The 27,389-nt window shown below is 39.5% G+C and overlaps 1 protein-coding gene across 5 annotated transcripts in view; it reads right to left on the reverse strand.

The window, feature by feature from the left end:
• Positions 1 to 27,389, reverse strand: part of HTT (huntingtin) — a 199,443-nt gene that overhangs the window by 51,922 nt on the left and 120,132 nt on the right. For all 5 annotated transcript variants that reach the window (XR_010921863.1, XR_010921864.1, XM_067558891.1 and 2 more), the window contains 10 exons: positions 26,256 to 26,435; positions 24,107 to 24,283; positions 23,729 to 23,805; positions 12,225 to 12,363; positions 6,338 to 6,460; positions 3,153 to 3,366; positions 2,808 to 2,953; positions 2,089 to 2,266; positions 1,685 to 1,780; positions 1,079 to 1,266 (listed from right to left, as the gene is read on the reverse strand). Coding sequence is in view for 3 of the 5 variants with exons in the window: in XM_067558891.1 (XP_067414992.1) it covers positions 1,079 to 1,266; positions 1,685 to 1,780; positions 2,089 to 2,266; positions 2,808 to 2,953; positions 3,153 to 3,366; positions 6,338 to 6,460; positions 12,225 to 12,363; positions 23,729 to 23,805; positions 24,107 to 24,283; positions 26,256 to 26,435 (1,518 nt within the window). In the remaining 2 variants the exon portion in view is untranslated. The remainder of the gene's footprint in view (positions 1 to 1,078; positions 1,267 to 1,684; positions 1,781 to 2,088; positions 2,267 to 2,807; positions 2,954 to 3,152; positions 3,367 to 6,337; positions 6,461 to 12,224; positions 12,364 to 23,728; positions 23,806 to 24,106; positions 24,284 to 26,255; positions 26,436 to 27,389) is intronic.

Below are 27,389 nucleotides of genomic sequence, written 5' to 3' on the forward strand. Positions count from 1 at the left end.
AATTACTTTGACATTTAAAGAATTCCTTGTTCTCCTTAAAACCTGAACTGTGTAATTAAGATATGCACAAACCCTATTTTTAAGGCTAGAAGCCCATCTAGTGGACTAAAAAAGTCCATGAAACCTTCCTCCCCCTAAGGCAGCATTTTAAAATGAGATATGAAATTTAAATGGAAGTAAGTAAAACTTGGAAGTTCCTTGTTTTACATACCAAACCGACATCAGACAAATCTCACATTATTAATTCGGATTACAGTGGTGCCAACAATGTACAAGACGCTTTCCAAATATAACAGACTCCTTGCCCCAAAAGATTTGGATTATAAATCAAACACAACCACACTCCCTCAATCCTTCATATAAATCACATACTTTTAAAATAAACCCTCTATCCAGCCACTATAAGTTGGCAGTACAATGTAAGCAGTTTTGAGGAAGGATTTGAAGAAGAGGTTGTGGCCTCACACACTAATTAAGGGAAAGTTTTCCACATGCAAAGGGTGGCATTAAAAAAGCACAAAGATGATTGCGAAAAGTGAAAAATACTTTTGACTCAAGAAGGAAAAAGTGTTCCCTTGACACTTTGTTTCTGAATCTGCATACACTTGTGTTTCTTAAAACCAGGTTGTCAGACACTCTGCCCCCAACACCTAAAAACGCTTTGGATAATTCTGCTTTGTACTTTTAATCAGAGGGTCTTAAAGTCCTTTAAAAATGGTAATGAAATCTTGCAACAACTCTGAAGTATTTCTCTATCCATTTTACAGATATATTAACTAAGCACTAGACGAGCTAAATACCTTGCCCAGTGTCACCGTTAGTCAGCAGCAAATGTGAACAGAATCCAAGAGTCCTGATTTGTTCTAACTACTAGATGGCACAGAAACCTGTTTCAAACAGAACCTCAAAGAACTCTCAAAAGATCTCATAATTCTAACCTCTGACTCCACAAAAGACATTCTTATTTGAAAATATTTTTTATTGCCAGATACTAGATTTAGCTAAGTATTATATTCATTTTATCCAAAAATGGCCAGTAGTTTTCATCTAGTGTGGAAAGAAACTACAATGCACATACCAAGGGAGGTATTCTTGTGTAGCTGTTTACTAGAGGCAGTCTCCCCAAGCTGATGATGATGTTCTTAAGAACGGGAGTGAGAAATGCTGGGATACTATTGTTTCTCTTATGTCCCAATGCCAAGACAGTCTGTAAACACTCCACCATTTCAGCCATCATTTCACAAGCTGTAGTAATGTATTTCATTTCTGAGTTGGGAGAAATAGAAGAAGTTCAGTGTAAAATATTGTGACTATATAAAAATGCATACAGATCTAAAGAGGATACAAACGCCAATAAGAATAAGCCTATTTCTACCAACTAAAGTGGAGTCTCAATGTCAGATGAGTTGTATCATCACAGTAAGTCCTAGTCCCACATCTAGATTGTACTCATACTCAATACAGCGCAGTGCAGGAGAAGCAGTATTAAAATGTTGAAATTGGCGCCCTTCAGATGACAAGTTAACAGTTTTTATCAACAGTGAATTTTTTGAAATAATTCCCTAACGTGGACAAGTCTCAACCAAGTTCCTTTTGATTTAAATTGGTAAAAGAGGAAAATCTGGCAAATTTTCTACAAGTTATGTAAAACTGCATGCAAACTCAAACTTCACTGCTTGCTTACTTAGAGCATTTGAATCAACTTCATCCTCACTGATCCCTTTTGAAGTATTCTTCTTCCTTTCTGGACTAAGAAGCTGGTTTCCAGGTTCAATTGCAACTAAATTAGATAAATAGAGAGAAACATTTAAAAAACCTATCAATTATTTTTCTCAATTTTAATCCTTTCATCCCCCAAATACACAACAGTGTCAAAGCAGCACTTGTACTGGTAAGATATCTGTCAAGTTCAAACATAAATGAAAAATTAAAAGTTAATTTGCCAAATGTGTTTCCATCATGGAAAGAAAAATAATTCAAAAAACTGTTAGAGAAAATTCTGCATTCCTTTAAGATTCCTAGTGTAGGATCAGTGATGTTTGCTGATTTATTCAGAAGCATCCCCATATTTGTGCAAATTTAACTCACCTGCTTCTATTATAAATCTGACACAATTAATTAAGGAGCAAGCCTGTGTCACATATGCTGCAGAAGCCAGCAAATTCCAGAGACCAGGTTGCTGTAATGTCAGGCAGCAGCATTCCAAAGCAGCTTGAAGATCTATACTTAGTGGAATCTGTTCATGTATTAAATGCCATGACAGTGCCTGTACAAGAAAAAGTTATCCATTACATCAAATTGTCCCCATATACAAAAGTATGAGATTAAATTATTTTTATCCTCATAATTACATATATTTGCAATTACCAATACTAGTATGATTAATTTTTCTCATTACACTATAATAGCATATCACTGGTTCAGAAAGTTTGAACTGGAAAAAAAAAGTTAAGCACTATATTGAGCAAACTACCATGTTTATTCACCTTCCCAACAAACCTCACAGTGCCACTGTACAAACTGCCAAGACTTCCCTGCCCCTCAGCTGCTGAGAAAAGTCTCCCTTGAGAAACATCAGTTTTTCTTGTCCCGTATTTTCTGCTCTCTTCCATCTAATATGTAGAACATACTCTGACACAACAGAGTAACCACTGAATGAACTAGTATTGGAAACTAATGCTTGTCCATAACGTAGAGCCCAGAAATACCGGTAGACCTACAGAATGCCCATTGACTCTTCAAACTTAAAGGGAAATTGAACCTATTTGAAAACATTATGTTGCATCTTTTATTATGCTCTCGCTTACCTCTACTGACATTAATACAAACTTCAGGATGTCATTCTCTTTGTCAGGAGGAATACAGAGAGATGCTGGTAATTTAGAGAGTAACAACAAATACTGAGCCAGTGCACGAGAGAGTCTCATCCCAGTTTGATACACCATCATGTCTCCTATAAGATAAAATGTCAGGGTAAAATCTAGAGACTCAAAATAAAAACCATCATGGTTAACATTTTTTTTAACAGACAAAAAATGTTGGACAAAGTCATTTTACTGTTGAGAATCTTTGATCCCATTAGAGAACTGACTTATTGAAATAACATTACTATATAATATGATGAAGAAAATAAGACCTTTATTTTGTATTACCAAATATATCACTTAGCTTGTTCCAATAGGCTGAAGTCTCAACTGGCTGCAATGGCTGAAAAACTTGATGATTGGCAGGAAGCTTTTGTACAATAGTAGACACATGATCTAGAGTTATCCTACGGGCAGTTTCAAAGAGGCTGCTCTTCTGGTTTTCTGAGATTTCATTCATGCCAAGGCTTAAACAGGGAGCTAACAAGCTTAAGCTGAACTCCTGAAATCACAAGTGATACATAAAAGTTTAGAAAACACATTTTCATAGAGAAAAGTAATTAAAATGTTTGGGTAATACCATGCAAATTAATATAGCAACACATTAATAGAGCAATATTATGGAAGAACTATTGTGATGCCACAGTTAAGGTTGATGTTGTTACACAGTTAAAACCAGATTCCAACTTTATTTTGTGTGAAAAACACTCTCCCAAATTTTCAGCACCTAATATGAATAAGACTAGAGTTTTCTGGGGGTTTTAACTGATTAGAACTTGGAAACTAATCAGTTTACAGATGGGAAACTGAGACAGAGAGATTAAGGTCAAAAGTATCCACTAATTTTGTGCGACTAATTTGAGATAGCAGGACCTGATTTTAAAATTTCCAGAGGCCAGCTCAATGGCATGTAGCTCAGGTGGGATTTACCTGCACTGGGCAGAGCCAGAGAGCAGTGAACTGGGTGTCAGCTGCTTGGTTGGGTTCATGGAACTGGCCAGCCCCACAGAGTATGGGGTTTCTGACACAAACGATTCCGTGTTGACTCACAGGTGTGTGTGTGTGTGTGAGAGAGAGAACACTAGATAGAACACGCGCGTTGGAAGGCGGAGATCAAAGAGAAAGATAATTAATGCACTTGGCTATCTAGAGAGCCTTTCAATTGGGAACTTGAAGTGCTTGGCAAAGGGGGAGTCATTCTACAGATGAGGAAATGGAGTCACAGCACGGGGAAGGGATTTTCCAGAACCACAGGGGTGGGGATGGAATCCAGGAGTCTTGAATCTCAGGCCCTTTGCTCCAACCACTAGTCCCAACTCCCCTCCAAAAGCCAGGGATAGAACCCATGAGTCCTGGCTCCCTATGTATCTAGTTGCTCATTTATTGCAGACCCTTGACTTGACCTTTGACAAGACATAAAGGGCTTCATCTGCAGCAAGGGAGATTTAAAGTTAGATATTAGGAAAATCTAACTATAAGACTTGCTAAACTCTGGAATAAACTTCCTAGGACATTGTGGAATCCCCATCACTGGAGATTTTAAAGAACAGGCTGGACAAACAGCTGTCAGGGATGGTCTAAGTCAGTGGTTCTCAACCCGTGGCCTAATCAGCACACAGCTGCAGCCCATGTGACATCTTCAGGGTCACACAGGTAGCACTGGTAAATAGGTTGAGAACCATTGGTCTAGGTTTACCTGGTCCTACCTCAGCACAGGGGACTGGACTAAATGACCTCTCGAGGTCCCTTCCAGCCCTACATTTCTATGATTTTATGAAAAACTTTCTATGTTCAAGGCACAGCTTCCATTGACTTCAGTTGTAGCTGTGGGTGCTCAGCTAGTCTGCAAATCAGACCTCAGGGTCTCAAGTTGAACACACAGAAAATGAGGAATGCACAATCAGTGATCACCTGTGGAAGGCTTGATCTGAATGACTTGCTTAGCATCACACATGAACTCTCTGGCAGAAGCAGTGACTTTCCAAAGCAACATTCAATCTTTGCCCAGCCAGTCTCAGTCTCTCATCCCAAGCTCCTCATCTGATCTCAGACTTACTTGCCTACATCTCATGATTGAAAACCCAGGAGAGAAAGTCTCCTTGTTCTCAATTCTACTGTTCAATGCAACAGCATGCAGCAGCTAGGAACAGTAACTGCAGGGAAAGTCCTGCTCAGTCCCTGCAACACTGGGACAAAGCATGCTCAGTAAAAATGGAATCTTCAAAGAATTTATCTGCAAAACTTATTTTTCTAAGGCTCATAACAGTCAAATTCGGGCATTTTTTCCCATGGAAATGCCAAGAGGCACATTCCTTATACTAGGTGATCCCTCTGCCAAATTTCAAGTGCCTGCTTCAAAACAGAGTAGAGCTTCACAACAGTTGTAAGAATTTTTTTAAGAACGCCATCTAAGAAACCAAATGAGTTTTACTAAAACTTTCCAAAAAAAATTCAGCCTGAGGCAAACACCCAGCATTAGAAATTTCAGCCCAAATAGCTAAAGTTTGGCAAAGTTATAAGCAACTGAAAACAGGGACTCTTAAAATGGGAAGTATTGGGGAACCTTAAGATAGCAATACCTATTAGCTGCACATATAAACAACAATATGTACTCAGCAGTTTGGAAGATCAGAGGGTCTTGTGGTTAAGGCACCAGAAACCTGCATTCTATATGCAACTCAGTCAATGACTAGGTGTGTGAACTTGGACAAGTCACCTAATGTCTCTAGTCTCTGTTTGCCCATCTGTAATATGGAAATATTTTTCTTCCTCCCTTTCTTAATTCATTATTGTTTATAATGGACTACACAAATACTTCAAAATTTCACCTTAAAAAAATTAGACCCACAGGTCACAATTTAGTCTAACTGTCTTCATGACTATTTGTACAGCACACTATCTCCTCATACTGCAATTTCATTTTTTCCCCAAAGAAAAATTATTTCTTTCTAGTAAATTACATTTTTTTAAATTAATTTGAAAGATACAAAGCAAAATTGTCATATAACAACTTTATCCATGGTATCTACTTTTAAATATTAATCTTGCTTTTCCTTAAAATATACACCATTACAGCAACCTTTAATATACACTTTCTATTGCTATTTTTACTTATCAGCATCAATTGCGTTGTGATGAATTTGGGCAGATTTGATCTTGGGAAGCCTATCATCTCCTCAATATAAGTTGCAAGATCCCACCACAGTCTTGGAACCCAAAATTTACAGCATTGCATTTGTGAAGCCAGAGACTGAAAATGGCTAATCTATTTTAGTTGTTCAAACTCAGTAAAATGCAGAAAGTCAACTATCAGCATTAAGTAAAATTGAAAGTATCTTAAAGGTCTTTTTTTAACGATCTAATTTGTTCGTTATTTGTAATATAATAGGGACACTTTTTAAAAGTTAAATTTAAAAAAAAATATATATTTTTCACAAGCGTCATCTTAAATTCTCCTCACAGAGAGAAATTACCTTATTGGTCATGAAGGAGTTCAAGTCAGGCTGAGGTATCCTATTCACCAGCTCTGCACCTTCCAGCAATGCGGAGTCTGACTTGATGCAGCACTGTGATCTGACTAGTGACACATACCAGTCCTTTAAAAAGAATAATTTTTTTTTTTTTACTACACATTTACTTTTGACAGAATTAGAAAATAGTTCAGTTTTGTTTTACCCACTATAATTAGTCTTCTCAAGGATTATCCGTTTGCCAATCCAGAATTACTGGATTAACCATGCCTACTTCTACCTGTGGAGACAAGCCTGTGTATGTTTTGATTTAAGCACTGAAATTGGGTCTTCTAAGAGACTATTAGCCATTATCTCATCTAGGCAAAACTTACAAAGCATAAGGAGGCTAGGAAACAAGAATAAGAAAAACAGAAAGCAAGAAAGAGCATAAAGAATTGCTGAATAGACTACATTAGAATAGACCAATAAGACAAAACTGATCTATTCTCTGGCAATTGTCCTTTGCCATTCCAGAATAGCTGGAAAATAGCAAGGAGAAGAAAAAGATGAAGGTGTTAACAGACATCATGTAACACTTTGGGACCCTAAACCAAACTGGGTCATCTAGGCACCACTGTAGTGCACATAATAAATTATAAAGACAAGCCATGGGAGTAAAAATCAAAATTAAATGCAAAATTGTATGTGATTTATTTATTTTTTTTAACATAAAGAAAGAAAGCCTGAAGAATTAAACAGAAGACAGCATTTATCTCATAATGCTTGGTAAAGGAATGAGGACCAAGTCATAACACTCCAGATTTCCTCCTTATGAAGTATCTATGGGTCAAAGTGGAGTGACCCCTCTGACCCGAATGGAAAAACTCGTGGAAACTAAAATTGTTGCAATGGCAGATTTAATACAACAAGATGGCCTTTAATATTTTTTATCCCATTTTGGTGCCCTTTTTATTATAAATGGGTGCCAATATTTACAGAAGGGAGCTGTCCTATCTAAATAGAATTTGATGGTCCTAGAAATATTAAGGATTGAACAGTGACCTCCTTAGTGCAAAAAGGCGTAGGGCAAAGAGGAGGAAAAGCATTTCCTAGTTAAGGAGACGAAAAAACAATATTTTAAGGAGAAATTCAGAAAAAAATTTTAAGGATCACCCTTGTTGGTGAAAATCTGAATATAGTGTTTCTTGCAAGAATGTGCGGTGACTCAGTGTACATATGTAACTGCACTAAGAAAGCTTAGTTTCAGAATGATAGGGGACTGACTTTTTGGTCCAGGGTATATCTGGCAAGACCTAGGAGCTCCAGACTGAGTCTCACTACACTGAATATCTAGTAGTCACACATCCAGACTGTCTCTCTCAACACACTGAAGAAAATCAGGATACATAGGGATGTAAATTAAACCTCTTTTTTACAGTCACATTCCAGGAGAAAAGGGCCAAAACCCAGCATTACAGAGTATTCACAAAAGTCTAGATTGAAACCATCTTTGAGAATCTCCAGAATGGATAGAATCCTAAATGGGAATCATTCTTGCTGAAACACCAACAAAATAATGTAGCTCAGACATTAATATGCGTAGAGTTGTGACTTTTTCTTTGGCTACAAGCTCATAACAACAGCAGAGTAGTCAAAGGTCTGCAGAATCAACCTGTTAGCTTTGATGCTGCTAAACTGAAGTTGCCAGGGGCTGGATTAAGGTCTAGCTCCTGTAGTAGAAAATCTTTTAAGTGGCTACTGGTCAGATAAATAATCTGAAGCAAACTGAGAAACAAGGTCTTGAGATCCAATAGGGAGCTGAAGGAATAACTTTGGCCCAATTTCTCCAGAGCCTGCTGCCAACCTTCAGCAAATGCAGAAGACGTGAGAAAGCATACAGCGAAAGGGCCCAACCATGTGAAGGACAAAAGCATCCACTACCCAAGTTTAAGGGCTCCAACATGTGGAACAAAAATACAAGAAGGTCTATCTGGTGACATCTCATTTAACAAATACCAAAAACAGCCCCTCTAAGTTGCCATTTTCTTGGAAGGAAAGGTTTCTGGGTTCAGTCAGTCAATCTGCTTGCACTTTCAGCTTGCCCTGTGTTCTTGTTGCTGAAATGGATAGGTGAGTGCTCTTCAACAAAACCTACAAGGTTCTGAACTGAAGACGGAGGAAGGTACTCATGGTACCACCCTGCCAGTTTAAGTAGGCTGCTGTTGAGCAATCGGAAGTGTTGCAGAACTAGCCACACTGCCCAAGGCTCCAGGGAATCTATAGTTCTGCACGTTGCTTTACGATATATGACTTGGCAAACCTTACAGCCCAGGTGTGCTCCCCAACCCTAAACTATCATCAGATGTGATTCTGGTCAAAGGGATGGAAGACTGACAGACTTCACTGAAAACAGATGTTTCATCCAGTGTAGTGATTGCTGGGCTTTGGTTAAGTGATAAAAAGTCTGACCAAAGGAAGCTCGCATGAAGATCTCAAACTCACAACATGAACGTTTGCTGAGTGATACAGAGGTAAGGGAGGTAACACTTGATTCATAAAATTATAGTGAATGATAATTTCAATGATGTCATCTGCTGCAACATGGCAGGGGGAGTCACTGTCCAGCTGCAGGTCTTCCAATTGGTGGAAATTTTGATACTACAAAGTCATTGGAAATGGGTAGAGTTGGGTATCATTCGAAAATCCTTTCTCCCACAAGCACAATGGTACCAAACATGACAAATCTAGAACAATTAACGTAGATATATATTTGAGAATTTTTTTTTTTTTTTAAATCAACCTTTTAAAATTATACTTTAACACAGTGATGCATTGCTTACATAAAAAAGATATTGGTCTTTGGTAATCCTAAGGAAGGTAGCATTGAAATGCAGGACTGAAAACATTTATTTATCAAAATCATTAATGTTATCTCCATCTAGGGCACCGCTGCTAAATACACTGTCATGCTTATCTCGTCTGAGCTGCTCTTGCACATCTCTTCACAAGGCAGGCTGCTTGCCAATTATTTGCAGGGTGGTGAGCATCTGGATTTTACATGTGAGCATTTGATTAACTGAAGGATTGATTCAGGAGCACAGAGTATTTCTGAAATACCTGGTGTGATCAGTCCATCCTCCACACCCATTCATGCCCGATAGGGGAGAGTAGTTTTGGATGCACTCAGTCCTCCTGGAGACATTCTAATGCTTGATATTTGCCCTCTTGATAGCAGGTATAAATTCACTCCTTGTCAATGGCAATTATTGTGAGTGAACTGAGGGATCAGTGGGGCTAGCAGATATGATTGGTTCTTCATTCTGGCATCTTATGTAGTGCTGAGTTAAGGGCTAAACATGTTGGAACGTACTTTTCTCCTGAAATGGTGTGGTATGGTATGTCCTAGGTGTCATCTGAAGGTATGTCTTTGTCTTTCTCCATCTCTTCAGCTGAAGCCATACTTGATTTTTCACCTCCAAAGTACATCCCACTTTTGCACAATAACCAAGTGAGGTCAAGGTTAGCAAATGTAGAAAGTTACACTATAGTCAATTTAACTGCTGCTTTGCTGAACATTGGATTTCTTGGATTTAGAATTTCTGGACCTTAGTAGGAAAGTGAGTCATGAAGCTACTTTAAGGAACGATTCTTTGCTGATTCAGACAGCACTTGAGGCTGGAACCAGTCCCATTAATATGCTCCAGATAGCAGACCATAACAGTAGCATGATCCGCTGTATCTTCAAGGAAGTCTATATTATCAGCAGCACAAAATATAAATCTACCCTTGATGAGGTCCATGGAAACGTACAACCCTTCATTCAGTTCCATGCAGCAAACAACCTTGTTTGCAATTCAATGTCCAGGCAGAGTATTTTGTTGTACTTATTGCTGTGTATAAGCTGCATGAGGAATTTGGCATAATAAAAGATGATAATCAATACCATTGATTTTTTTTTTTTTTGGCCAATCATGGCAAATTAACTTAAAACACTCCTTCCATTTATAGTAATTTGTAGCATTAAAAAAATTAAGCAGATATGTTATGGGCATTTGTTGATAATACGATACTGTCATTTGAGGGTCACAATTTACTTTGTGAGGGATGCCTGCTTGACATGTCTATGTCTCAGCATAATTTAAAAAACACTGATTTTTAGACATTTTCTTGAACGTATTTATATGTAATTGTTCTAGGTTCGTCATGTTTGGCACCATTGTGTTTGTGGGAGAAAGGGTTTTCAAATGATAACCAGCTTGACCCATTTCCAATGGCATGGAAAAATTATCAAAATTTCCATGAACTAAACACCTTAGCCAGTAGGGAAGCGAGTCCCTTCTGCCATGCTACACAGGGTGGCACCTTTGAAATTGTGATTCTGTAGCTTATGACATGTCTGATGGATTCCTTTTTGCAAGTGAAGCAGAGCCACTCAACCAACAATCTTTTTGATGGACTCTGGCACTGGCAGAGCTGATTTAATTCCCCTCTCTTTTTTTTTTTTTTTTTTAAAGTTATTTTGGAGATTCCTCAGAAATCTAGGATGGTGTGGATTTTTGCCAAGTTTCCAATTTAGAGTCAAAATTCCTATCTTCTCCTAATTGGACTCTGAAGATTTGGAAGAAATTAGAGAAAGCACCCTATCTATGAAGGATGTGGTACTGTACTTCCACTTGGTTCTCAGGTTATTTGGATTTTCTGGAGTGTTTTCTCAGACTTTCACTGGGGTAGGATGGAAGGAAAAAAGTTAGAGCCAGGGAGAGAAAGGGGTTTCTAAGAAATACGCTCTGCAATGGGCCAGACTAACTCTGAGTAGAAGGAGTCAGAGGTGGAAGAGGAATGGAGGTCACCACTTTGAAGGGAAGCATGTCATCAATACACATTTACAGGTCTAGTCTAACTGAAACATAAGGAAGGTAGGGAAGGGAATCATGGAAAAACCCAACTGAAGGGCCTATAAGATTGGTAGAAGTGGCTGGGGAGAGGCATCCCAAGACAGAGGAAGATGGTGTAATTGGGAACCAAAGGAGGGTAGGACTGATGTTCAGGAGGTGCCTTGGCTGAGGGGACAAAGACCACCTCATTTCCCTCCCTTATCCCCAAAGTGGAGTGGTGTCCTAAACTGCAGACATGAAGAATAGGTAGTAGGTGGATTGGCTGTGCCACATAGATGAGTGTAGCTCCATCTATGACCAAACAGTGAATGGGATCAGATCCTGTTGAGCAGGATGCAGTTTCAGATAAAACAAAGACATGCTAGCCTCAAGGCTGCTGGAGACCCTTGTAGAACAGAAACACAGTAGTCTAATGGAGGATGGCAAAGAGAGTAGCAGATGATAGGCTAAAGACTAAATAAAATATCAGCTGTTGGGAGCAAGGAACCGTGTAGGTTTGCTGAACCAATGGCTAACCTAGGGACTGCTCTGAGGCAAAGAAGAGTCCATGCAGAAAATGAGGTTTTTGAAAGTAAACAAGCCTGTAAGAAAAAGAGCAAAAGCACTTCTGAGGAGCTGAAAGATGGTATCTAGAAGTTTCTTAAGGAACCACCCACCAGTTCTGAAGTGGCAAATTGACATTCAATAGAAAACAGTCTATTACAAACAGATATAATGTGCATCTCTTCATCAATACTACAGACTGAAAAAAGTTAAAATTAAAAATTACTGCACAAGACACAAAGTTTATTGCAGCTAGATATAAATGTATGTGCATGATATTTGGTTAGCTGCAGAATTTAAGACTATATGGCTGACATTTATTTGCCAGATTATTCAGATTTATATACTAAGCACCACCCAGGCATTTAAAAAATGCTTCATTCATAGATATATTTCATTAATAGAAAAGCGTGTTATAGCATAGATAACAGATGTTTTTCCCCTATGAAGTATTCTAAATATGGCCTTACTTTGTCTGGAATTACATTCTCTAAGGCTGGTTGGTTTTCCCCATCCAGTGGGTGTGAAGTAACCAAAGGTGAAGGGCTAGTTGTTTCTGGTGCTACTATAAGGCGAAACCTGTCCAATAGCGAGTAAAGTCTTTGGTGTCTGAAAACAGATACACACATCAGAAAATTCAAATTTTAAAAGGAGGAAGATCCAGGAAATACAGAGAAGGCACATACTCTAAATACATTCAGCAAATAGTGATTAAGAAAGATTATTACTAGTTCAACATGCCAGAAACAATGAGTTTTTCAAGTGAGTTTTACATGAGATCAAGGAGTTATAAATTTAGTTAAAAAATTAAACATATCTTCTAACCAAGTTACCTTTAGAAGTTTAGTCAGGAGTATAGAGATGTATTTTACTGAAAGTTATACTTTAGACTAGTTTTAATTCAGACTTGGAGTCCTCTCCCAACAAAAAAAGATTAATATTTAAAGGTGTACAATATGTTCTATAAATAAAGTTACCCAATACCAAGAAAGACTTTTTTTTAATAAGGAAAACGTATTTCATATTATACTACGAATATTTAATATACCTATGCTAATTCTCTGGTATTGGTATTCCACTCTTAAAACAAACTAGTTTTTCCACTTTTCTACATTGTCCTGAAGCAGCTATGTATAATATATTCAATTTAAAGGAAGGTACACAGTTACTTACCTTACAGTAACTGTGGTTCTTTGAGATGTATTGTCCATATAGATCTCTCTCTCTGTTGGTGTGCATGCACCCAATTAACTCAAATTTACATTTTTTTGGCCATCAGTGGTCTACTGGGGTATGTGCGTTGAGCATCCTCGTGCCTTCAACCAAGGGCTTAAAGGGCAGGGCAAACTCAACTGACCTTTTCTGTTCCTTTGCCAATATAGAATCTAGGTTTTAATCAGACTCAGTAGTAGCATGGAAGAAAGGTCATGGAATATAGGTGGACAATACATCTTGGTCAACCAGTTACTGTAAGGTATGCAACTATTTATTCTTCTCAGTTGAGTGTTTGTCCACACATATTCCACTGTTGAGAACTCATGAACAGTGACCTAAAATCACAGAAGATGGGTTCAGAGAGTCTATCTAAAAAATGACTAAGATAGCCCTATGAAAATGAACATCAGATCTTGATGCTTTCACTATGGAGTAACACTAGATAAAAGTATGCACTAACCCCAAATAGCTCCTCTACAGATCTCTAATAGTGAAACATATCTTAGAGAAGATACAGAAGCTGCTTGCACTTCTGTAGAGGGAGCTATTGCTCTCACAATGGGTCCAAGGTGTTATTTCTTAGCATAGCTTAATACAAGTGGAAATCCACTTACAAAGTCTCTGAATTGATATGAGCTGATCTTTCACTATGCACAATACAGGGGATGCTCTAAAGGTTTAGTTCTAATCAGGTAGAAAGATAAGAGTCCTAAGAACATTTAGGTATGAAATTTAGTCCTCTCTTAGTTGGAATGTGGCTTTGGGAAAAAACAGAGGTAGAATACTATTTTAACTCATGTCCACCTCTTTCCACAACCGCCTGTTTGACAGCCTCATCAGGGTTATTTTCTTTGGTTACAAAGCTCTCTTTGGTTACTTCATTAACAAAGTATACATAGTGGACATGGGCCGGGCATGATTATGAAGCATGTTTAAGATTTTCAGTAATTCTAGAGCCTCTAGCAACTCTATGGCATCTGGATCAAGTTGATATATTAGCAAGTGTCTTAGTTCTAAGTACTGCCACTCTGCTGAGGTCATTAGTATTGCTTTAGTATTAGAAAAGACGACAAATCCACCATCACTGACTAACTGGGAAAAATGTATGGCGCCCCATCTCAGCCAGTTCTTCCAAATGATATGTTTGGTCCCCATTTACATGTTTTTGTTGCCTCAGGTAGGTGCTTTAGCAAGAAAGAGGATGAAAATGGTACTTGATAACCCAGCCCCCTCATGCAGCCACCACTTTTCTTCACTGGACAAAAAGGAAAAACGGTTATTAACCTTTCATAACTGTTGTTCTTGGAGATGTGTTGCACATGCCCATTCCTCTCTTGGTGTGCACGCACCCTGCATAGTCACCAGAAAATTTTCCTTGAGTAGTACCCACTGATGTGGCCCATGTGCCCTCTGCTGCCGTGCACTGCTGATGCAGGTATAAAAGGGCCCAGCTGACTCCAGCCTCTCAGTTCCTTCTGGAAACTCTGATGTAGAAGGATAGGAGGGCAGGCTGTGGAAAGGAAACATGCAACACATCTCAAAGAACAACAGTTATGAAAGGCTAGTAACCGTTTTTTCTTCTTTGAGTGACTGCACATGTGCATTCCACTCTTGGTGACTCCAAGCAGTTAAATAGGGGGAGAGATTACAGTTTATGTATACACCATAGTACAGCTTCACCATATTTGGCATCCCCTCTTGAGTACTGAACGATGGTGTAATGGGAGAAAAAAAATGTACTGATGACTAGGTTGCTGCTTTACAAATGTGCAGGATAGGGATCTGTGCAAGGAATGACATGGAGGATTCTTGAGATATTGCAAAGTGAGTACGCAGTTTGCCAGATCACAACGTGCATGGATACAAGAAGTAATCCAAGATTAAATTCTCTGAGATTGGAAGACCTTTCATTGTGTCCACTATAGCCATAAACAGTTGGCTGGACAGCCAAAATGGTTTAGCCCTGTCTATGGAGAATGCCAGTGCTCATCTAACAGCCAATGTGTGCAGCTGTTGCTCTTCCCTACTTGCATGTGGTTTTGAGTAAAACACAGGTAAATTAAATTAATTGATTGATATGAAAATTTGAAACTACCTAAGACAGAAAACTCGAATACAGCTGTGGGGCACTGAAGACAACTATGTGGGGCACACTGGATGTACGGGTGCACAGTTTGGAGACCCTTCTGGCAGAAGTGACAGCAACTAGGAAAACTACCTTCCATGAAAGGTGTAACAAGGAACACGTTGCTAAAGGTTCAAATGATGGTCCCATAAGTTTAGACAAAACCAAGTTGAAGCCCTAAGGGGAAGAGGCTCCCTTAATTGAGGGTACAATCTTTCCAGGCTTTAAAGAATCTAATTGTCATGTCATTAGAAAAAACAGAACTGTTATCCACATGAGGATGGAAAGCTGATATTGCTTCTAGGTGAACCTTGATAGAGGAAATTGCTAAGGATATACCTTCACTCAGAGTGGCACCTTGGGTGACGCGGGATTGATTGAGTGGAAGTGGAGACCCACTCAATCGATCCGGAAGCCGACTCAATAAATCCACCCCCGCAAAAAGATTAACGCTGCGTCCAAGGGAGGGCATTTCCCATAAGCGCAGCATAGTGGGGACGCCGCACTAATTAGAACTTAGGAAGTCGACGGGAGATATGCAAGCTATTCTAATGAAGCTTGCGTATCTCCGGTCAACTGTGGCTGAATTTCACTGCAAGTGTACACCAGGCCTAAGATGCAGCAGTCAGTTGAGTACGGTGGATGGACAAATGCATCAGCAAAACTCCGGTTTGACAAGCCCAGATAGAGAACTACTTCCATTTTGACAAGTAAATGATCCTGTTGGAAGGCTTTTCTGTTACTTAGTAATTTGCTCTGAGCAAGCCTGCTTTTTGGGATTTAACCAGGGAGCTCCCAGTCCATTAAATGAAGCTCTGCAGGTTCAGGTGGAGCAGGTGACCATGGTCCTAAGAGAACAAATCAGAGTGCAATGGGAGTGAGAGTGAAGTAGTCACTGAGAGAACGAGTACAGAACCAGTGTCCGTGGGGCCACGTTGGGGCTATTAAAATGACCTGGACACGGTCCCACTTGATCCTTGGCAGCACTGCATCAGAGCAGGATTGGAGGAAAAGTGCATAAAGCTTATCTGTCCAGCATAGCAGGAAGGCATCTGTGAAGAAGCCCAGACTGTGGCCTTGTAGGGAGCAGAACTGGTTACATATTGTTGTATTTGTTCGCAAATGGGTCTATTTGTGGTGTCCCCACTGCTGGAAAATGCACCCGGCTACATCTGGGTAAAGAGACCACTTGTGGTGACTGGAAAATGACCTGCTCAGATGGCTTGCTAGTTCATTCTGTATCCCTGGAAGGTCAGAGGCCTCGGGGTTGATTGAAGGGGCGATGCAAAATTCCCAAAGGCAAATTGCTTCCTGACAAAGGAGGGATGAGTGAGCTCCTCCCTGCCTGTTGAATAAAACATTGCTACAGTGTTGTCTGTAAGAACAAACAGGTTTCGCCCCAATATGAGGTAAGAAAGCCTGTCAGGCAAGATAAATCGTCCTGAGCTCTCCGATGTTGATATGAAGAGCAAGCTCCCTCAAAAACCCAAACCCCTGAGTTTGGAAGAGCCCCAGGTGAGCTCCCCACTCTAGAGCCAATGCATCTGATATTAGAGTCATTGACAATTTAGGACAAAAGAAGGGAACGCCCACACAAGCACTGAGCGGATTAAACCACCAATTCAGGAAAATTACAACCTGTGAAGGTGCTGTGAACACAGTGTCCATATGAAAATGATTTGGCAAGTACACTGAGGTCAGTCACATCCAGAGGAGTCTGAGGTGCAGCTACTGTACTATATATGTGCACAAAGCCATGTGCCCTCAGGCTCTTGTGACTGGATGAATCTTGAGGACTGTCACAAGAGATCAAATTGATTAGAATCTCAATTCTGGGAGGAACACACTACACTTTGGCCGGGGTAGAGTCCAATGCAACTTCTATAAACTCTATCCTCTGTACAGGACAAAGCATAGACTTGTCTGCCCTGATCAATAGGCCTAAGGCATTGAAGGATGACGGCTGAATGCTGGATATAACCTAAGCTTTGACCAGCCCTTGACTAGCCAGTCATCTAGGTAAGAGTAGATCTGTACTCCTAGTCTCCAGAGGAACAATGCTACAACAGCCATACATTTTGTGAACACCTGGGGATCTGCAGACAGCCCAAATGGAAGCACCCTGAGCTGGTAATGTGAGTTTTTCGCTATTAATCTGAGCAATTTTCTGTGCCCTTGATATACTGACATATGAAAGTGGTCATCTCTTGAAATCAAGGGTGGTATCTCCAGAATCCAGAGATGAAATAATGGACACTAGGGTGACCATACAAAACTATTTTTTTTTTTAGATAGTTGGGCTGACGCAGGTTGAAAATAGGTCTAAGACCTCCCCTGGCTTTCAGAATTCATATACTTACCATCAAATAGTTCATACTGATCTATCTAGCTGGGTTTACTACATGGTTTCATTAACTCCCTGACACAAATACAGAAAAAAGCACTTAATATTGCTAAAAGAAAATTTGAAAAATTCTTGCCACAGTCACTTCACCCCCATGAGATCAACTTGGGATGAGGTATCCCCCTAACTCCCTTGCTCAGACATTTCATATTCAGTTGTTTGATGAGAGCTGATACACATGTCCCAGAAGTATAAGCTTGAAACAGAAGAGAGAACCCAAAATGTCAGTCAGTCACTAGGTAAGTTCATATGTGCAAGTAGAGCAGATGTAACAGCTGAGGTGTAAAACAGCTGTAAAACAGAAAAGGTATTCAGTTCACTGAAGACTTTTTAAAGCGCTTTCTGTGGTTTTTGGAACAGATGCACTTTCACACCTACCTTGGCATGGAATGAGCTTGAAACTTCATAAAATATTTGAGCCCTCTCTGCTTGGCAAGTTCCATAGCTCTTCTTAAGGCTGATCTCTGCTCAACCACATCTTTTGCAAAATCTTGAAAAAGCATCTTATTTCATGGCATACCCAAAATCAGTTTTTTCCCCCTCCCACAAGCTAGCATTATTTTTTCTTCTACAGTAAATCTGAGAAAATTGACAATCAGTGTACAGGGTTTGGCTTTGAAGCTGGCTTAGGGGTCAAGAATCTATGTGCTCTTGTTTATCAAGTACAAAAACATCTGGCAGGCTGAGCATTTCTGTAGAAACCAAGGAACAAATTCTAGGGGTTTGCCACTTTACCTCTTTCTGCTCCTTCAGGTACTCCTGTAACTCGTATATTATTGCAGCAAGACCTCCCTTCAAGACTGCCACTTTAGATTTAGCCAGTGTTATAGTTATCAGAAAGGCTCTCTCGATGGAAAGATAAAAAAGGAAATGTAGCTTGTCTCTCAAAGGCTGGGCAGATTAAAACCCTGTCAGGTCAATATCTAGATCTAAAAAATGGGGAGGTTCTCTGACTAGGGGTGTGATAAAGCAGACAGGCCCTACGCAAGCAGAGACAGGGTTAAGGAGAGCCTGTGGACCCAGCTAGCCTCGCTGGGTTATACCTATAGCCAACACAAGCATGGAGGGATCAAAAAAAGGAGAGTCTGCCTAAGTTCAGGGCTGAATGGCCCGGACAAGGCTGGAGCTTTGCCTGAAGGGAACTTTGCCTGCAGAGTTGCAGAGAGATGGACTTCTTACTTGGAGCAGCCAGACCCCAAGAGGCGAGTGATTCACAAGTTTGGGAACCAAGCCTGAAGAAAAGGACAGGTACATCCCACAGGAAGACAGGTTGACAGCCCAGCAGTGAGTTAGGTATGCTTTTTATTTTAGAACATTTCAGAGTTAATCCATTCCAATTGCCTGAAGGAACAATTAGCTTCCCTGAGAAAGACCTGTGGTTTCATCAGGGCACAAAGGGGTGCTGCTCCAGCCACATCACTACAGGGGCATAAACCCACAGAGATCTTTCTAAACCTTGCTACTATAGGGTGTAAAAGTGTGGAATACATCTAAATTAGAAAATGGATGACTGAGATAGCCGTTAGGTGAACCCTAAGGGAGCTCACAGAAAGTCCAGAGATTTTTAATGATACAAGGTACACCAGTAAATCTGGTATCCAAGTTAGAAACAGATAATTGATGTTGTGCCCACATAGTCAATCTTTTCTACTATGCAGAAGTCTTTTCTGTGAGAGAGATGGCAATTTCCTGCAATATCCTGGACAAGCCTTACTTTATCAAGTTAAAACTTATTGAATTAAATTTAAGTATCTTATGAGCTTATATTAAAAATGCAGATGTTTGTGTTATTATGGGATTGTATGCAACTTTTTTAGGAGATGTGACTAATGCAAACCTTGGGAAGTGTTACAAGCTTGAAACAAAGTGCTAAACAAAGTGCTAAACAAACTAAAGTAGGATTCCTAGGAAATATCTGGAAGGAGGGAGAAGATAGCTTCAAAAGAATGTCTCTGGAGATGAGAAGTTATGTCCTGAGGAGAAACTCACAGTTTGCTGATCACCTGTTACATGACGGCCAAACCAGATGCTCAAACTGGATAAAATAATGGTTTTCTTCTCAGAACAAGCACACGCATGAATCTAGCAGCTGCTATGAACTTGTGAGCACAGAAAAAACCCAGGGTAGGATTTGAAGGACTGTCTATCAGCCAGACCCCTTGTTGGAGTCAGGGAGTGATCACTGATAAGCTTATTAGCATGTGTGTAGCTTCTTATATTGTTTTTAATGTTTTCTCTGTAACAGCACATTTATTTTTTAAGTATCTTAGAGCTGTGTGGTAACTTAACTGTGGGTAATTATGCAGTTTATAGCCTTTGAGGAGAAGATGAAGAAGACATGCTGAGGCTGTCTGGAGCACTGGAGGATTTACAGTGAAGTCAGGGAACTGTGCAACCTGGAAATACCCCAGTAAGGAGAGAATGAGACATGTCTCTGCCCAAGAGAGGCGACAGCTGTGGAGCTGGAAGCCTGAGAGTGGGTGCCCTTGCTGGACCATGAGGGGGAAATACAGGTCAGATGCCCTGAACTGCGACACGGTCTACTGTATTTGAGAATTTTCAGCTAAACAGGTCCTCTTTTGATGTCTGTCAGCCTGAATCCATGCTTGTGAGGTGCAAGGAGTATGGCTCTAAAGGGAGGATCCAACAATCTCGGAGATATCACAGCTGGTTGGAGAAGCAACTGAACTGGAAATTCAATTGACAGATTCTTCAGATCTGAGAACCAGACTGCATGAGTTGTGCTGGAGCTGCCTGAGCTTCCCGAGGGCTCTTGGGATTGATGGAATGAGAAGGTAAGCATACATTAGGCCTTGAGACCAGAGGACAGCAATGCATCAGACAGTTACCTGATTTTGCCCTCCTGTGGAGCAAAACATTCAACACCTCATTTTCTTTGGTTGCAAAGAGGTCTATGGTTAGATGACCTCACTAAGGAATGTATCTAGGATAACAAAGTCCTTTACTGACCACCATCATTGCTTGTAAATTGTTTTCTGCGGTGATTTGCCAGCACATTCTGTAATCCCAGCCGATGTACTACTTTCAGATCCATTCTGTGATGGATACAGAAGTTCCATAGGCATACAGACAGAAGGGTAGATCTTGCTTATCCCCTTGTTTATTAACATAAAACATTGTCAGTCATGATATATCTTGTTAGTAGTGTTATTGCCGTGTTGGTCCCAGGATATATTGGACCAACTTCTGTGGGGAGAAGTCACAAGCTTTTGATCTACACAGAGCTCTTCTTCAGATTTGGGGAAGGAAGCAGAGTGTCTGAGATAAATACAAGTTGGGACAGATTGTTAAGCAAAAGGGATAACGTGTTGGACACAGTTACTTGAAATGAAGTGGGCAATTGGGGGTTAGAGTAATATGCATTAAGGGTTTGAAGCAATTAATGGGAGTAGGCAGTGTAGTCTGTTACAAACTGTTGTAATGAGTCATAAAACCAGTGCCTTTGTTAAGTCCACGATTTTTGGTGTCTAGCAGAGTTATGAATTTAAATTGCCAGGCTCACCGTTTGAAGGTGTTGTGCAGGCTTCCCTTAATGATAAGTATTGACAGATCAGATATGGAGTGATTGCTTTGTGAAAAGTGTTTGCCCACAGATGATAGAAGAATGAGAAAAGACAAAAACATCCTATCAGAGTTCATTCAAGACCATACTGATTGTCTGGTTTTTACCCACATAATTGTTATTGCCCATTTGATGCCCTAATGAGGTACACCACATACTGTGACAAGCATGTGTAGGACCCATGAATCTTGAAAGGTGTGTTGTGTGGGGTACTAATTATCACAGCAGTGGAGATATGTCTGCAGGTTTTGCATCTGTTCTGCCAAGGCTGGTGCTGCTTTGAGTTGGTGTGTCCTGTTCTGGGGAGCTTTCTTCTGATGATGAGCTTGGGGGTTGTTTGATGGCCAGAATAGCATGATTGGGAAAGATTTCTTTCAGGATGTGATCCCCATAAAATATGGTTGTAATTACTTAATGATGTCCCACAGAGGTTCCAGTGTGGGTGACAACTAGAAGTGTGCGGTCACTGCGTTTCTTTTTCCCATATTGAAGCAGGTTCTCCTGGACTATTTGGGTGGTCCTTTCCATGAGGCAATCTATTGCTCTGGTGGAATGTCCTTGTTTAATGAAGGTGGTTTTAAGTGTATTTAGGTGTGTATCTTGGACTTTGCCTTCAGAGCAAATTCTGTGGTATCTGAGTGCCTGGCTGTAGATAACAGATTTTTTGGTGTGTCTGGGGTGGTTGGCTGGTAGGCATGGTGATTGGTGAGTTTCTTGTATATAATCATTTCTATGGTTCCATTGTTTAAACTGACTATGGTGGCCAGGAAGCGGATACTGGTGTGGGACTCTTCTAGAAAGTTTGATGGATGGGTGGTGATTGTTGAAGTTTAGGTCATTCACAGAAGATGAAAATATAATTGGTGTTCTTCAGGCATATCATTGGTTTTGTGGTACATTTTTCTAGAAATTATTCTTTGAGGTAGCTCATGAAAAGACTAGCCTATTGGGGAGCTATCCTAGTGCTTTGGCTGTTCCCATGATTTGGGAAAAGTGTTTGAACTTAAATGTTAAGCTGTTGTGGGTGAGGATGAAATGGATGAGTTTAGCAGTGTGTTTTGGGTGGATTTCTGAGGGTTGTGCATCATCTTGTATGTATTTGAGACAGGTAGTATACAATCATAATGAGGGATATCGATGTATAGGGAGATGATATCCAGGGTGGCAAGGATGGTGTTCTAGGGGAGGTTGTTAATGTTGTAGAGTTTCTGGAGGAAGTCAGTAGCATCCTGGATGAATCTGACCCTGTGTGTGGTGAGTGGTTTAAGGATGGTTTCTATGAGATACTGGGAGAAAAATGTGCACACTCAACTAACAGCTCATAGCATCAAGGTATTTATGTGAAACTGGGCCTCCTGAGGAGTCCCTATGCCCTGAATGTGAAGGTTGTCTAAGTGGACTGCCCAAACCTAATGTGGAGGTATCACCACCAATGTTTTTGATGGCAATGGTGGAAAGAAGCACCTTGCAAATTTTCAAAGGATCTTTCCACTAATTTAATGATCCCAGGAGTTGCGGAAAAATATGTCACACTCAGGGGATGCCTGCTTGCTTACTACAGATTTCAACCATCTTTGCATGCAACAAAAAGTATGTCTGGCATTTGTGCAGGAAGCCATGTGTCTTAGATTTCTGAAACAAATCTTTATTGATGTCTTGGGATGAACTTGCAGGTGAGTAGACAGATCTGTTATGACTTGGAATCTTTCTTGGGGCAGACAGGCCATTGCTGTAGTATAATACAACACCGCTTTTCTAAACTCTGTTCTTTGAGTTGGAGTTAGTATTTTTTTCTTTGTTTACTCAATCTCAAGAAGACAAAAGTTGTATTTTGTTGTAAGGAGCCTGTAAGTTGTTGATGAGACTTCCAATAAATGATCCAGTCATCGAAGTATGGCTAAACTTGAACTCAATGTTTCCTGAGTTAAGCTTCAACTACCACTAGGTATTTTATCAATATCTTTGGTGAAGTCGATAGGTTAAAGAGCAACACCCTGGAATGTGAAGATTGCCTGCCTTAAATCTCAGGTATCTTTTGTGGGCAGGATGAACTGCTATATGGAAATAAGCATCCTTAAGGTCAAGAGCTGCATACCAGTCATGTGGATCAGAGTTGGAATTATGGAGGTCAGTCACCACCCTGAATTTGTGCTTACAAATGAAAGCATTCAAGTGTCTACGATCCAGAATAGGATTAATTTGTTTACTACTCCGGCTCAAGAAGTTAAATCTGCTGCCTTGATGATGATGTGAGCTGATGAGCAGACATGGTGGTGTATGCAGATAACTTTGGTGCTTGCTAGATGGTTCAGGCTGCCTGTGTTGATTGTAGAATGACTGTCTCTCCTGTGCTCAAAGCTTAAAACATTTCTGCTGTGGTGCAGAAGTATAGTCTCCTAAAAACTTCAGCACTAAAAATTAAACTCTGTAAGGGCACCTGGTTACAACATGACTGTCCCTGAGAAAGTTACAATATGGTTTCCATCTTGCAGTACAGAGAGGGCCTAATCATGTTTTAATTGTGTACCCAAGTCATGGAAAATCTTTGCATGCCTCTACTTTTATATACATAACTTTAAAAAGCAGTGTCACATCATTAAAAACATGCATATGTTATAACGACAGTGACCTATTACTAATATTTTACCTTGGTGCTAATCCACTGTTTTGAAGATATTCCTGAATTCTATCCAGTTCTTCAACTGGTAACTGAGAAATGCTGTTCTGCAGAAAACAGTGATGTAACGATAAATATGAAGCATGAACATGAATAAAACCATACATATGTATTTTAAACAGACTCAGAAGAGCAAATAAGAATTATTAAACAATATGGAGATCATAACATAGGATTAAACTGAATCACTCAGACAAACTTGCTAAACACAACAAGTGATATTCTGTTTTTCCCTCGTCTCTAAACATCACTGTCAAGTAATTAAAATGTGCTTTAATTTAAATCACATTAAATTATATTGCTAGTATTAGCAACTCTAATTTAGAGGCAAGTATATTTTATTCCTACCTGTAAAGTTGCAGCCAAAAGCATTTCTATTCGACGACAAGCAAGTGTATCAACCATGCGAGCCAGCACACGGAATGGAGTACACAAAAGCTTGTCCACATACAACATTAACACAGCACCAGACTGGCTGAGATGAATCCCCTCTAAGCACTGCAGGGTCTTCTTTAGTGTTGTTGGCTAAATATTAGGGGAAAAAAATTAAGTTATATTTTTTCTCATCTTAGTTATTTTGTAAAAACAGTAGCACAGTTAAATATAAAAATTGCTGGAACAACAGATGGACTGTGCTAAACAAGCAACTGGTTCTAACACCTAAGAGCTTACAGACTAAATGAACAGTGCTTACAAAGACAGTATAGAAGATGACTAACTGAATTTCATGTAAAAATTACTATTTAAACACATTTGAAAGCAGGTGGATTTTAATTTTTTTTTTTAATTTAAGGAAGTGCAGAACACAGCTTGATGAACAGTAACTGGAGTGCTGTTTAATTGTACAAAGCAGCTAGAAAAAAAGACGAAGTCTGAAGTGATGAATGAACAAATTGTGCGGTTAGAAGAGGCACAGAATTTAGGGAGCAAGAATTAGTGTAGTTATAGGAGAAAGTGAAGGCAGAGGGTCTGGGGTAGACTGTCAAAGAGAGCTTTGAAAGTAACAGATTGCTTCATTTCCTTTCTGCTTTAAATTCAAGCTGACCTTAAAAGAAGCAGAGAAAGGAAAATAGCATCTACAGAGTTTTTCAGGATGGGAGACAATGAAAGGAATGTTTAATCATGGAAGGGATAATGCCTATGCAGAGGCAGAGGAGAAGGAAGGTAAGAAAATGAGAATAAGAGGAGAGAGAAGGGGATTATGGTGGCAGAGAACTTGATTGATAAAGAAGAGAAGGAATACTTCAGGACCAGAGATTTGGATGAGAGGGCGCAGAGAGGGAGAAGATAGTGTCCAATGATCTTTTTTTTAATTTTCAAGCAGTTTGTGAAAATCTAGTAAAACAGCTTATAAATTAAAGCACGGCTGTCACCAACCTTCACTTTTAAACAGAAACTTGAGTGAATGAACTGGTCTATAAAAATTAGTTTAATTTAGTATTGTTTAATTCCCTTCACTCCCAAATATATGTACACTAACCTTCTACTTTCTAGGAAATCTTCCTCTGCTTATGACTTGAAAAGAGATGAATACCCAGCCAAGGGAAACAGCAACAAGTGTTGCTGAGGAAGGACTGCTTCAGAATTCTTCATGGAAAATGCACAGCCCATAAATGAGGGATTAGGGGAAGAGAGCACAACATAGGACTACTCTTTTATTACTCTTTAGTTTTGCTAGGGTCAACTGGATCCTACTTGTTCTTAGGCATCAGCAGCAGAACTGTCTATTAATTTCTGAACCGCCACTGAAGGCAAAGATGCTGTAAAAAATGTCACCAAGTACTTAATTTACATTTCAGAACTTTATTACTTGTGGTGATGCTTAGGAAGGAAGGAACGTAGATTGACTGACCCCAATTGAATTTATAGGACTGGCAGTTGGGCAAAAAAGTCTTAGTACTTTCCATATCAAATATGCTCAATTTAAGAAACAAACATGGATGCTTTTTTACAGCGTTACTTTCACACGTTTTAACTAGTTTGTTTTAAATTTAAGAGTACACTTTATAGCAAATATACAGCATCAATACATAGGCTCCTAAAAGAAAAAAAAGATCCATGTTGCATTTATGATCTGATTAATCAACAACACAGCAACTGACACTGTATGTTTGCACTCTGTGTAGCAACAGAAAGGCAATGAAGATGAAAGAGTGAGTTTGTGACTAAAGAGGATTCAAATCAAATTAATCTCTCTCCAAAGGGTTGTAGCATGTGAGGGAGTGGACACAGTTTTTAGTTATCCAATGTCTAGAGTTCACTTGTATTTATTACTTAGCATTAGCTTGTAAGCTCTTTGGGTAGGGATCACATCTACCTGTGTGTCTGAGCAGCACTTAACCCAGTGTGGCTCAGATGCCAACTGTTGTCTTTTGGCACCAACAACACATTTGGTGATATAAAAGACCCAGAAATGAAAAAGCAATCAAAGTGATTCCAAATACAGTTAACAAGAAAGGCCTAAACTTCATTATTAAAAGGCTCAAGTCAAACTTACAGTTGCAAGGTTCTCACACCGAGACTGAATAGCCTGGATGAAGAGACCACTGGCTGCTGAATTCCTATGAACGGCACTAATAAAGTCTTGTACTGGAGGCTCATGGGACAGATTAATCAGATCTTGAACATGATTCACTATAAGCCATGTCAAGTGTTCGGAATCATGTAGGTTTTGACACTATAGGGAAAAAGTAAAATGGATTCCATAATTCCAATATTACTACCCATGTAAGCATTTCATTACTAAAAGAATAGTAGAAACAATCCACTACTACATATACAATTAAAAGCAAGTAATTTTTCATGTGGAACTTTGAACAACATTATATTAAAAATCTTCCATTTACAAGTGTCTATATTTTATTTCCTTTTAGACTTCATTACTATGATCATTTACATGACAACCAGATCTTTTCTTTCAGTTCATTTGATTCTGTTGCAAATTCACCTGAAAAGTCAATCCTCTATTTGCAACAAATTGTTTCAACATTCATTATGTCAAAGACGATGAATTCAGGTAGAGAACAACTGGAAAGAACAAATAAACTCAAATGCCCTGCTTTTATGCAACATTTTTAATAATAATGAATTATAGATACACATTCAGTATGTATCAGAATTGTTTCTACAAAGTCTCAATGCTGGTCTACAGTTTGTTTCCTTTTAAAGTGAACACCCTATATCTTTCACTGCAGTTGAACTATTTAGGCCTTCAACAGTCAGTGTTTCTCACTGGAGGTAGAACAATCTTCTGGAAGTGTGTACTAATATCAATAGAGAGACTGCGAGAGTTCTATGGCACCTTAAAGACTAACAAATTTATTTGGGCATAAGCTTTTGTGGGCAAAAACCCACTTTCGGATGCATCACGAAAGGCTATGGCCAAATAAATTTCTTAGTCTTTAAGGTGCCACAGAACTCTTGCTGTTTTGCTAAAAACAGACTAACACAGCTATTTCTCTTGTACTCATCAACATGCAACAGAGAGACTGACTCTTCTAATGCTGTGTTTGAGAGCCTACAAAGTCTGAAGTCTTAGGAGTTGCCCTATTCATGAGAGCCTGAACAGAATAGCAGAATTAAACTCTCCTACATATATTAAGGTGAAGAGTTTATTCTAATGACATGAAGA

This window comes from Emydura macquarii, unplaced genomic scaffold, assembly GCF_026122565.2.
Source record: "Emydura macquarii macquarii isolate MOO-44397 ecotype Brisbane River unplaced genomic scaffold, CSIRO-AGI_Emac_v2 contig_2199, whole genome shotgun sequence".
Classification (NCBI taxonomy): Eukaryota; Metazoa; Chordata; order Testudines; family Chelidae; genus Emydura; species Emydura macquarii.